General features: G+C 37.4%; 1 protein-coding gene across 1 annotated transcript in view; it reads left to right on the forward strand.

Moving 5' to 3' along the window:
- LRRC69 (leucine rich repeat containing 69) overlaps nucleotides 1-13,621 on the forward strand; it is a 131,872-nt gene that overhangs the window by 103,233 nt on the left and 15,018 nt on the right. Inside the window, exons 8-9 of the mRNA XM_058444074.1 lie at nucleotides 4,604-4,705; nucleotides 10,036-10,215. Of these exons, the coding sequence (XP_058300057.1) occupies nucleotides 4,604-4,705; nucleotides 10,036-10,215 (282 nt within the window). The remainder of the gene's footprint in view (nucleotides 1-4,603; nucleotides 4,706-10,035; nucleotides 10,216-13,621) is intronic.

Genomic DNA, 13,621 nt, shown 5'->3' on the forward strand with positions numbered 1-13,621 from the left:
GAGTGTGCATTTCATTTTGAGTGAGATGAGAAACCACTGGGTGGTTGTAAGAGGGGGAGTGATATGGTGTGGTTTGCATTGTAAAGCAATTGCATGGTTAGGGTTGGCACACACAGGCAGGGTGGAAGTAGAGTCCTCTTCGGGCTACTGGTTCTCAGGTAGTTCAAGGGCAGAAATGGGGTCTAAAGCAGGCATGAAGTGAGGACTGTGCGGTGACACAAATAAGCCCTCCCAGATCAGTTATTTCTATGCTGATGTTTAAATGGAAAAGCCTGAAGAGGACTCTCCCTTTGGCTTTAAGGCCTAGGGTACAAAAGGCAGGGCAGGGCCTGGGCTTGGGGGCCTTCAACTGCTTCTCCCTGACTAGAATGAGGAAGGTCTCAGCGTCTGTCTGTCTCTCTCTCTCTCTCTCTCTCTGTGTGTGTGTGCGTGTGTGTGTGTGTGTATGTTTATAGCCTGGGAATTTAGTTATCTATTTCCCTCCAGGCTTGGCTCTTAACCTCTTTTCTTCAACTCCCTCTAAGGATCTTCTCTTGGGTATTCAGCAGATACTGAAGGATTATGACTCTAGGTCACTTTCTGACTATTTTCCCTCCCTTTGATGCAGGGTGTGTGAGACAGGGGTTCCCAGCACAGATATTTTTGGCTTTCTTATGTTCAAATGATATTATCAGCCTAATTGCTCCACAACTCTGATTAGATATCAAATTTATCATACAGTTTCTTGAATTTCCCATTGGTCACAAATAGTATTAATATCCTTTTTTAGAGTTATTAGTTAAATCTAATTTTTGGATGCCTTAGCCCCCACACTGGAATCTTATCCCCCCTCCTCGAAACTTGACCTTAAGCCTATTTAGAAATCCCAGTTCTCACTAAAGAGTAACCCTGTGAATTTTGAGATGCTTTGAAGAATGCACCGGGATTTGTCATACCCTACTTATTGGTTCTATTTTTGAGTCCATGTGAAATCTCAGCTTCCTCCCTCACCCCCAGTTTACTTTATAAATGCTCCTGCTAATCTAGCCCCCTTCTGATCTCCCTCATTACTTTAGGCTAGTCTGAAGCAACAGAAGGACTTGCTAAATTTGCATATTCTTCCTGAGGCCTTGAGCTTTGTGGGAACAATTATAAAAATTAACCAAGTCTGGAGAAGAAAGCCTTCGCAAATCTTGAGTGTGCAGGGAGAAGCGAATGTGTCTGGGGTTTCTGAGAAGCTATTTGTTTATTCATAAATCATTTATTGAACATCAGCTCTGTACTAGGCATTGAATTTTGAGCTTGCATTAGTCACATAAGTCATAGTGTTTAAAGAGACCAAAGCCTGATAGATGAAGATAGACTTTTCAACAATGATTGTCTCAGAGTATTTATAGGTAATATGATTAATTTATATACCAGGCCCAATGAGGAGACAAGGAAACATTTGATAGAGGCTGGAGAAGCTTAGAGGGGTGACATTTTAGTTTTGAAGAGATGACCCAGGTGTAGGATGAGTTAAAAGGGTATGGCATGAGTCATAACTGTGAGATAAGATACAGGCCTGTCATAGATCTCTAAGTACCTCTGAAAGCTTAAAAGGGTAAAGATGGGGCTTACTAGGATATATGGTTGGAGAGTCAGCCAAGGAGAGCCAAGTATGACATATGAGGGCTTTGAATTTATCCTATGGACAAAAGAGAGCCTTGAAAGGTTTTAAGCAAGGTTGTTATATGACCAAATTTTCCTTTCCGAAAACCATTTCTTCAGCAAAAGTTTGCGCTGAGATGAATTCAAGTACCATTGCAACAACTCACATAAGACAAAGGCCTCCAATGAAGGTGGGGTGGGTAGTGGGTGTGGCCAGGAGTAGGAGAAGATTTTGTGGGGGTGATGAGGAGGTGGATGGGATGGAGGGTGGAAAGAGAGGTTTCCAAAAGTTTTAAGAAGGTAGAATTGACAGGACATGGTGAGAGACTTGAAGTGGGTGATGAGAAAAAGGAAAAAGCGTAATTTGGGGGAAACATGAATTTAGGCTTAGGATTTAGAACTTTAGGTGCCTGTGGAACTTCCAGTTGGAGAGGTCCATTGGACAGCCAAATATTTGAGACCATTACTCAAGAAGGCAGTTGACACAGACATCTTAGCCTCAAAGTTCCTTGAATCCTTCATTTTAAGGAGCTTCCTCAGTCTTCACTTCAGCAAACCATATCTACAGTCAAATCCGAATCCTGACATCACCTTCATATGCTCTAAATTTGAAGAATTAAGGTCTGGTATGGCAATGTGACCACTGGTTCCTTCTATGTTCAAGCTATCTTATTGCTTTATATCCGTATCTTTTCACTTAATGACTCAGTGACATGAAGTCACTCAATGAGTCATTAAGTCAAAGTCATTGAGACTTCATGTCTTGCCACGTCTTCTTTTCTCCTAGTCCATCAGAGCTGGTATTGTTATTCCTTCCTGTAACCAGTCTAGACTGAAAAGGAGCAGTCCTGCCCTTTAATATTTAGTACACACAACATGCTCATTCTTTTACTTTCTGACATACTTATGTTGCAAACTCTTTATGTTGGATCTGGGAAGCTGAATGCTAAAGGGAAGCACATAATTGTGCAGACAGGGGCCACCACTAACATGTAGATTACAGTGGTTCCCTCAGCACTTCTGTATAATATATTTCTGTCCAGGTTCCTTTACTGAAAACTGTGGGACATTTCAAACCTTCACTGCTTTCTTCCTGTCTCCATTCACACTGATACCCTGCCTCCAAACTCAACTGACATATGGTCTTATTCTCTGCTTCCAACAGTTGAAGGGACTATGTCTGACTCCTTCAACTATCCAGTGTCTTCAAACTTATCCAGGGGTTCACTTAAATGCCTTTTCCTCTTGTCACAAAGGAGAAGATAATTAAAAGATATTAATATTCTAAGATCATTCTGTGTCCTTCACCTGCTCATTTCTGTTTTACTTATTCCTTCTTTCTCCTTTACATTAATCTCTCTGTATTGGTTTTTTCTTAGAGGACTGTGAGTTTAGTATAAATTATGGAATGATATCCTTTAGGACAAAAAAGGAAAGAATGGTGGATATATAGAATGAAGCACAAGGAATAACCCTTCTCATTTCAGCACACTGCGTACTGACTTAGAGCTGCCATTGGGTTCAACTCTCTAGGTTGTACCCTTGAGATGGTTAACACAGGAAACTGAATTAAGAAAGTTAGAATGTCTGTTTTGAGACCAGGACTCAAGGTGATACCAACATAGACTTGAGCTTTGTATTTTATTTAAACATCTGCCTATGTTGTGTAAGCTTTCCTGTACTTTTGAAACCTAATGACATGATATCCCAGATGTTTAAAATCAATTATTTTTAATTTGTTGCATGCTTGCTACGTTTCAAATTCTGGGCTCAAATTATGGAAATATTTCTAATTTTCCTATAAATGTTGTGAGATGCAGTGGTGTGGAGCCACTTCACCCAGGCTCACAAAAGCTAATTTTGCACATCCCTTCCCAAACTCTGTGTTCAGTGACTTGAATCAGCTATAGCAGGAGGATTTACACTGTAGAGTCAACACTCACTGCAAATTGAGGCTTTTTATTTCTTCATTTCAAGACCTGGTTTACCAGCATACTACTTAAGATAGGTCATATGTCCCCATTTTACAGCTGAAATTTAGGTTCAGAGAAATAACTCCCTAAATTAGGTTAACTGTGAAAGCTACATGGGTTTTTGGGAAGCAAGGCAAGATATTCTGTAAGAAAGTAAGACATTGTCTTTTCTCTTCTTTTCTCTTCTTATTCTCTTCTTAATCTTTTCTTTTTCTACTGAAGTTGTAGAGTGCAATTGGTAGACTTTCTCCATAGAAATTTAAATATCCTTGTGACCTGTATATCTTCCATCTTCTGTTTTTTTTTTTTTTTTTTTTTTTTTTTTTGTGAGACAGAGTCTCACTGTTGCCCAGGCTGGAGTGCAGTGGCACAATCTCGGCTCAGTGCAACCTCCATCTCTGGGTTCAAAGGATTCTCCTGCCTCAGCCTCCTGAGTAGCTGGGATTATGGGCATGCACCACCACACCTGGCTAATTTTTGTATTTTTAGTAATATTTTCATGGTCCCTAATAAGTTATAATGTGAACATTTTGATGTTCTTATATTTCTTTGACTTTCCTCATTAAACGTAAATGGATCATAAGACAGTCTTTGAGATCTAGAGGTTGGTGTATGTTAGGATATTTTTTGTTATGCTTGGTTTCCTAATAAATACATTTGCAAAATGTTCCCAACACTCAATGTATTAATGCTTATTCTATTACTAACCAGTTCTATAACCCTAAACAAGTTTTCTTAGTTGTTCAGGATGGGGATATGACCAGTGACCCCTAAGGTCATGGCCATTCATGCCACCATTAAAATTCTTGTGCTTCTGGTAAGTAGAATATGCCCCAGTGTGCCCCTAAATTACTTTATTTAGGACTTAAATCCACATTAGTATTTACTGTGGATTTTTAGTCCTAAATAAAGTAATTTCAGTTTAATTTTATTAAAGGTGTAGCTTTAGAGGTAGTTTCATTATTTTGTTGCACAATAAGATTTTTATTTTGTTTGAAAAGTTTCAGGATCTGAAGCTGAGGGAATTCTACTGTGAGGGAAACCCACTGTTCCTGCAGCAGCCAGTGATTTCTACACAATGGGAGAACGTCTGGAGTCTACAGGTGAAGACTTACCTCATTCACTCAAGTCTTCAAACTAAAGCCACAATTTAAATTTTAAAGCGTTTTCTTTTAAAACATTCTTGCCAAGCCAGCAAATGATTAATGTAATCCTAGTCCATTGGCAATGTGGATCCTATACATAATCTTTTTGACTTGCTTATAGAATCCAGTGAAATCCTAGGTCACTCTGATTCCCAGAGTGACTTAATTCAGAGAAATGGAAATATTTTGTAGGATGAATAAAAGAGAGAAATTCATTTTCACTTTAGCCTTTTCAGTATTATTTAAAGATGTATCGGCCGGGCGCGGTGGCTCACGCTTGTAATCCCAGCACTTTGGGAGGCCGAGGCGGGCGGATCACGAGGTCAGGAGATCGAGACTACGGTGAAACCCCGTCTCTACTAAAAATACAAAAAATTAGCCGGGCGTGGTGGCGGGTACCTGTAGTCCCAGCTACTCGGAGAGGCTGAGGCAGGAGAATGGCGTGAACCCGGGAGGCAGAGCTTGCAGTGAGCCGAGATTGCGCCACTGCACTCCAGCCTGGGCGACAGAGCGAGACTCCGTCTCAAAAAAAAAAAAAAAAAAGATGTATTGATTTATTCTTAGTGTAGTCTTTACCTCTTCCACTCCCTTTTTACTTGTCTCTCTCCCTAGTGGATAAATGAATATGATCCAGAAACTATGTTCACTTCAGCAAAACAGGTTAATGGTATTAAAAGAAGGAAGAGGAAAGCATATTACAGAACTCTTTGGCAATAGACAAGTCAGAGATCACAGATCCTCCCACATTTGACTATGATTCTTCATCAAGAATTTAGATTTCTGAGATCCATTTGGGTCTGTAGATAATGTGCAGGACTGTCATAAGACTTTTAGGATTTGTATGGGATCAACTTTCCTGGCTGCAGGAAACATCCAATCTTGTCCAGTGGCTTACTTTTTTTTTTTAAATTAAATTATTCTATGAATAATACCTGTTTATTACAGAAAACAATAACATACAGATAAGCAATGGAGAAAATCAAGATTTCTTATACTGACTTTTAAAAAGTTTCTTACTACAAAAGTAATACAAGCTCCTGTAGAGAAATTAGGGGAAAAAAAGCCAACAGAAGTTAATAAAAATACTAAGAAATCAAATTAATACTCTATGACATTTATTCTTTTAGAAATTTTTATGCATTCAAAATATTTTTGTAATTAAAGATGAGTTCAAACTCTGTACACTATATAGAGTTGTTTTTCCACTCAGTTATTGTGAATAGCTTTCCAATCAATAAAACAAAACAAAATAAAACTAGACCATGACGTCTTTTTTGATGAATACATGGTATTCTGTATATGATGATATCATAATATTTTTAACTACTTCTCCACTGTTGGATGTTTAAATTATTAATAATTTTCTGGCCTTTTAGCCTTTATAAACAAAGATACAAGGCTGGGCACAGTGTCTCATGCCTGAAGCCCCAGCAATCTGAGAGGTCATGGCAGGATGATTGCTTGCGCCTGGGAGTTTGAGACCATCTCTACAAAATTTTAAAAACCTTAGCCAGGCATGGCGGTGTGTGCCTGTGGTCTCAGCTACTCAGGAGGCTGAGGTGAGAGATTCCTTGAGCCCAGTAGGTTGAATCTGTAATGAGTCGGGTTCGTGCTACTGCACTCCAGCCTGGGTGACAGAGCAGGATCCTGTCTCAAAAAACCGCCCCAAAGTCAAAAAGCAACAACAACAAAAAGCAAAGGGACAGTGACCATTCTCATAGTAAATTTTTAGTTCCTGTGTATATTACCCCTAAAAATGTAACTGCTGCGCCAAAGAACTGACATCTTGTAAAGTTCGATTTACTTTTTTCAGATTCCCTTTCACAGAATATTTTCACAAACAGCGTTATTTCTTACTCTTCTGTAACAGAAAAACATCTCATTTGAAATTTAATAGTAAATAATTTGAGTAACTGTCGTATTTGATTTTTTATTCCTTTATAAGTTATTTTTCTCCTTTCATCAATCATTTCAGTATGATAATAGTAGCTAACACCTATTTTATGCCTATTATGGACAAGGTACTCTTCTAAGCACTTAACAGGAATAAACTAATTTAGTCCTCTACTAACCCTAGAAAGATAGGTATCATTATTGACCACTTTTTATAGATATAGACATGGAGATTTAGGGAGGTCAAATAACTTATCTGAGGTCACAGAGCTACTAACTGTTGGGACAATGATGCCGCCTTAAGCAGTTGGGTTCCAGACTCCCAGCTGCAATATTGGTTCAGAAAGGGGATATAGGGAGCTGAGGGAAATGGAGACAGGGTTGTCCTGGGTTGGAGGAGGTTCTGGTTTGTGGAGGAGGCTGAATTAGCAGTTAACCCAATCTGGTAGCTGTCTTACAGGGAGCCTTCGAGGACAAGAACCTTGTCTGTGAGGGCGGTGAATGAGAGAGAAATTGTTCTAATTTTCAGAACTGTTGGGTCCAGGAGCACAAAAGTTAATTTTTACAATATGTTTAGTGGAAGTAGCTATCTATGTCTGTAATATGTAAATGATTTGGGTAGTTTTAAGAGTATCTCTAAGAATTTTTCTCATAAAAGTGACTTAAATTGATTGGTACTTAAAGTAAGAGTTATTTCTACTGGGCATTTAGTCAATGTTACTGATTAAAGTACTTGCTGTGTCAAAGAATTCTAGGAACTATGATATGGGTTATGCCTTGGTAAAGATTTTAAAACTTTACCTCACCTCAGAGATTTATGAAGTAAAATTTAATGCTAATAACTATATTATAGAAAAATATTAGCCAGAATATACTGCATTAGGAGATGCCAGGCTAAATGGTTTACCGTTTTTATGTAATTTAATTCTCCAAACTATTTGTGTAGATGCCAGGCTAAATGGTTTACCATTTTTATGTAATTTAATTCTCCAAACTCTTTGTGATAGTATTGGAAAAAATCCCAATTTTACAGATGAGGTGTTCAAGACCAGGGAAGTTAAGGGTTCACCCAAATATGATCACACAGCAAATAAGTCATAGAGCCAGAGTTTACACCTATGCATGTATTTGTCTCAGACTTCGAATTTTTGCTCTTGATGCTACGTTTTGGTGCTTATCATACACATAGTAACACATGAGTATACAATAGTTCCAAAATGTATCACTCCTAGGATTCATATTTGTTTTTACATTTTATATTTTTCATATTATATAATTTTTATATGTATAATTTAATAACTCAAAAATTATATGTAAGGAAAATGTAGGGCATATAAAATTAATTTTATTTATGATGAATTATAATATAATTAACTTATAAATATTCTAAGAAAATAGCATATAAGCGATCTAAAAGGAGCAATTTGAATATTTTGAAATATTTTTATAGACCACTTTGGTCTATAAAAGATTTCTTGACTTTTAAATAACACTGGAATTAGACCATCATTAAATTGTATACTCTCAAAAATTGCATTGAATGCATCTCTAAGAGATGTCCTAAAAGATACTATTGGTCATGCCAATAGTATTTTATTTTATATATACTCACATTTCCAAGTAAGAACTTTATATTTTAATGGTGTATGCTATCCTTCCAAAGTAACACATTGACAATAAGTAAAAGAAAAATATAAATAATAGGTGATGTTAAGAGCTGTCAGATATACTGAGTGCAACAAACATGTTTGGGTCCAGAAATCATAAATGGAAAAAGTGATCTATATGAACCTATTTTTAGGTCCCTTGTATTTCAGCAAATGCTTCTATCATCTGCTATTTTGGATAGTGAATCCTTATCCATGAGTTTTCTACAGCTTTATAATAAGACTTGGCCATTGAATTCATGTAGCTAAAAGCCTACCTATAAAATCAATATTTCTTTAAGAATCACAAGCTATGATCTGCTTAAGTAGTTGGAGAAAGGGTGAAAATAAACATCTGATTTAGGTACCCTGGTAATATTAGTGTGAAAGCATGACCTCAGTCACGCAACCACCCAGGAGAATGAGCTTAAGTGGGTAGGAGGTTGTGCTGTTGAAGGATCAGACAAATAAGGAATCCATGCTCAGGGCTGTTTACTGTATAAAGGCAGCTTTCTCGGGTGCTTGTTTATTGGGAGGGATAGGATAATAGGAAATGGACACAGCAGTTTATAAGATTTTGCTATTATTTTTTAAGTTTTTAAAGAATTTAATTTCTTTAAAATTAAATTAAATTAAATTTCAAATTAAATTTAAAATTAAATTAAATTAATTTCATGCACTTAGGTGAATGCATGAAAGATTATGTGTGTATATATGTATTTTCAAAAATTCCTATCCAAGCTTTATGTGGACTGTTTCAATACTACTGGGAAATCTTTCACTTTTGTCAGGAAAAAAAAGTACCAAATAAATCATCCCCAAACACTATTAAAATTTCAAGCAGTGTTTGTGTAACATTTATACAGGACTTCCATGCTACTGACAAAAACAATGGAGAAAATTTAATGGATTCAGGCAAATGTTTATTTATTTTCTTTGCTTGGTCAGCGAAGATTTAATTTTATGCATTATGTAATATATTTTTATTAAGATGATAGCCCTAGTGAAAGGCAACTTCCATTTTCTTACTTCCTCCTTTTATTATTTAGTATTTTATTATTATTATTGCAAGTCAATTTTCTGAACATATCTAGGTAGTTAGGTTTAACTAAGATTAAATTCAGATATTTGGTTCATAGAAATCATTGCTTTTTTGATGGCATTATTCAGGTTCTCAGTGCAGCAAGGAATTTAGACCAGTGCTTCTCAAATTTCAATATGCATATAGATTACCTGAGGAACTAGTTAAACTGCAGATTTTGATTCAGTAGGTCTGGAGTGTGTCTGACATTCTGCATATCTAATAAGCTCCCATGTGATGCAGTCTGTGAACCACAGTTTAAGTAGTTAGGATTTAGACCTTAGTGAATATGACAAAATTCATTTTTGAATCCAGTCTGAATGTTTGTACAGTCTTTGCTTATTGTAATGAGAGGTGCCAGATTTAAACCTAAACTGTATCTAACTTTATAATATATGTAATGCAAATGTATTATGACTTGGATTCCTATATGTAAGAGATGTAGAAATACGATAATGTAAGAAACTTATTGTTCTTATATTGATGAAAACCAAACTTATTTGCAATGCCAGTCATTTACAACACAATTCATTAGATACACTGCAGAATCTTAATTTAACAGAATCTAGATAATAAGCTATACACTTTATCTAGTGAAATGGAAATCAATGTAATGTAACATAGTTTTGAAAACAATCTGAGGAACTGTATTTTTTTTTTCAATTTAGGAAATAACATCAAGATTTGTAATGAATCAGCTAGCAGAAAATAACCCTTTCCTAATGGATGGCATAGAACAGTACCCACAAGTCAGGAGCATGATCTCTCAGGGAAAAACATGTGCAATATGTGGACAGTACTTTATAACCGTATGGCTGGAATGTGTTCGATTTGTTCCTCCACCAAAGGTAAATGATGCTTTTTGTGCGAATATGAACGTAATACCGATTCCTATCCTTTGTTCTTATCTAAATCAGTTAATACTAACTAGATTTGTAGCTATGATTGGCTTATAGGATAGTATACTGTAAATTTTGGATAGACAAATTTGGATAAGTATCTGTAATAATCATCATCACCCATTCTATTTGCATTCATAGACTCCCAAATTTATCAAAATACATGCATTCTAGCAAAATTTCATGAAAGTTGAAAGTATTTAATCAGTAAATCCCTTTTGTTCATGAATATTAATAGTAAAACCAGAGCTAAATTCTTCTCAGAAGAAGAATTGGTCAGTAGTCTGTCGTGGAATTCTTGGTGTAGAAAAGGTGAATGTGCTGGCTAGTTTATATCATGATGGTGTTCTAGAACACTAAATATGCATGAATGTGCACCTGCAACATTATGTTACCCAGGAGTTGTGAATCCCAGGGCAGTTAACATAGCCCATAAAGCATGTTCTAGACCAGAGCTCAGCAAACTCCTTTTTCTCTAAGCGGCAAGATAGTAAATATTTTAGGCTTTGTAGACAGTGAGATCTGTGTGACTACTGCTTGACTCTCCTTTGTAGCATGAATGCAGCTCTAGATAATATGTAAATGAGTGTAGCTGTGTTCTAATAAAACTTTACTTGTAAATTTAAATTTCATATAATGTTAACATATCATGAAATATTATTTTATTTTGATTTTTTTTCAACCATTTAAAAATGTGAAAACCTTTCTTAGCTTACAAGTCTTATGAAAACAGGAGGTAGGTCAAATTTGGTCCGGGGACCATAGTTTTCCCACACCTGTTCTAGACTATCCAACATTTGCTTTTAATACCAGAATTCCTTTCTGCTCTTGGTGAGCCCTTGGCCTTCCTTGGGCTAGCATAGTATAATATTGGGGGATAATTTTAAATAAATTAATAAAAACAGCTGCAGTTTCTGCCATTCTGAAAATTATCATCTAGTGAAGGAGACAAACAAATAAGTAAACACAAATGTAACATAAATTGTGACTAACATGACATAAAAGAATGGTATATTAATTTGCTAGGGCTGACATAACGAAGTACTACAAACTAGGTGGCTTAAAACAAGAGAAATTTAGGCTGGGTGCGGTGGCTCACACCTGTAATCCCAGCACTTTGTGAGGTCGAGGCAGGTGGATCACCTGAGGTCAGGAGTTTGAGACTAGCCTGGCCAATAAGATAAAATCACATCTCTACTAAAAATACAAAAATTACCTGGGTGTGGTGGTGGGCACCTCTAATCCCAGCTTCTTGGGAGACTGAGACAGGAGAATCACTTGAACCTGGGAGGCAGAGATTGTAGTGAACTGAGATTGCACCACTGCACTCCAACCTAGGCAACAGAGTGAGACTCTGTCTAAAAAAAAAAAAAAAAAAACAAAAACAAAACAAACAAATAAAAAAAACCAAGAGAAATTTATTGTCTTACAGTTGTAGAGGCCAGAAGTTTAAAATCAGGTGTCATTTAATTTGATCATCTTGGTAAAGGCTGTATTTCCAAACAAGGTGACTTTCGGGGGCACTGGATGTTAGGACTTCAACATATGAATTTTGCCAGAAACACAATTCAGCCCACAACCAATGGGTTTCACAAGGAAGAGTATCAGGGAAGCCCTTCTTTAAATCTGGGATAAGGGAAGTCTTCACAGAGGAAAGGATATTTTAAATGACACCTCAAAGGTAAAGAAGGTCAGGCAGAATTGTGGAAGAGTGTTTCCAGGAAACTCTTCCAGTAGGAACAGTGTGTATTAATGGGAAATCACTTTTTGATTTGAGGAACTGAAAAATGGTTCAGTGTGATTAGAAAGTATTAATTGACTAGGAGAGTTGAGATAGGCAGGAGTTAGATCACAAAATACCACGTAGTTTACATTAGGAATTTGGCTTCTAGTTAATGTGTGATGAGACACATTTGAGGAATTTTAAATAAAAGAGTGGTATGTCCTAATTTACATTTTAAAAAGATAACATCTGCATAGAGAATGAATTAGAGGGCAAGGAAGTGAGATTAGGCAGTAGGCTATTTGCACTAGACCAGCTGAGAGATGATGATCGCAGTGGCAGTGGAGGGAAATTATGGATTGAAGATGCATCTTGGAGAAAGAAGTGGTAAGACGTAGATTTCCAGGTTTTTTGGCCTACAGAACTGTGTAAAGCAGATTTTTTTCTTTTCTTTTTTTTTTTTTTTTTTTACTAAAATAGGGAAGACTAAGGGAGAAGTCGGTTAGGTTTGTTGGGGAGAGATAGAAGTTCTGTTTTTGCACATGGTTAAGTATGAGACTTCTGCAAAATCTGGGAGCCTGAGCAACCCGGAAGCTATAGACTCCTATCTAGTCTGTTAGGCGTGCTGGGAAGTCTAGGACTCGTTGTTAGCTGTGAGTGTGTGTGTGGGTGGGTGGGAAGATTTTGGTAGGGAACTAGATATATGACCTCTAACATCATCTCTATCTCTAAAGAGTTTGATTCTAAGTCCTGTTGTTCGAGTGATTTAGGGTATCATTATGCTCCAGTAGTCTTTGTGCCAATAAAGGATCTGAGTTGTGAATATGCTTATACCTATCTTTTTTTTTTTTTTTTTCTTCCAAGACAAAGTCTGGCTCTGTCACCCAGCCTAAAGTGCAGTGGTGGTGATCTTGGTTCACTGCAACCTCCATCTCCCATGTTCAAGCAATTCTCCTGCCTCGGCCTCTCAAGTAGCTGGGATTACAGGTGGCCACCACCACACCTGGCTTTTCTTTGTGTGTGTATTTTTAGTAGAGATGGGGTTTTACCATGTTGGCCAGGCTTGTCTCGAACTCCTGATCTCAGGTGGTCTGCCTGCCTTGGCCTCCCAAAGTGCTGGGATTACAAGCATAAGCCACTGCGTCCAGCCTCAGTGTATCTTATCACCAGCCACTCACCAAATTTACCAAAGAATCTTTTAAAAAATACAGATTATCCTACCCTAGACCTACTAAATCAGAGTCTGTAACAGTAGGATCCTGAGCATCCACATTTTCATAAAGATTTCTAGCCGGGCGCGGTGGCTCATGCCTGTAATCCCAGCACTTTTGGAGGTCGAGGCTGGCGGATCACGAGGTCAGGAGATCGAGACCATCCTGGCTAACACAGTGAAACCCCATCTCTACTAAAAAAAATACAAAAAATTAGCAGAGCGTGGTGGCGGGCGCCTGTAGTCCCGGCTACTCGGGAGGCTGAGGCAGGAGAATGGTGTGAACCCAGGAAGAGCAGCTTGCAGTGAGCCGAGATCGCGCCACTGCACTCCAGCCTGGGCGACAGAGCAAGACTCTGTCTCAAAAAAAAAAAAAAAGATTTCTGGTTGATTTTCATGTGCAGTCAGGCCTGGGAATCTCT

The sequence above is a fragment of the Hylobates moloch genome, unplaced genomic scaffold (assembly GCF_009828535.3).
Source record: "Hylobates moloch isolate HMO894 unplaced genomic scaffold, HMol_V3 SCAFFOLD_9, whole genome shotgun sequence".
Classification (NCBI taxonomy): domain Eukaryota; kingdom Metazoa; phylum Chordata; class Mammalia; order Primates; family Hylobatidae; genus Hylobates; species Hylobates moloch.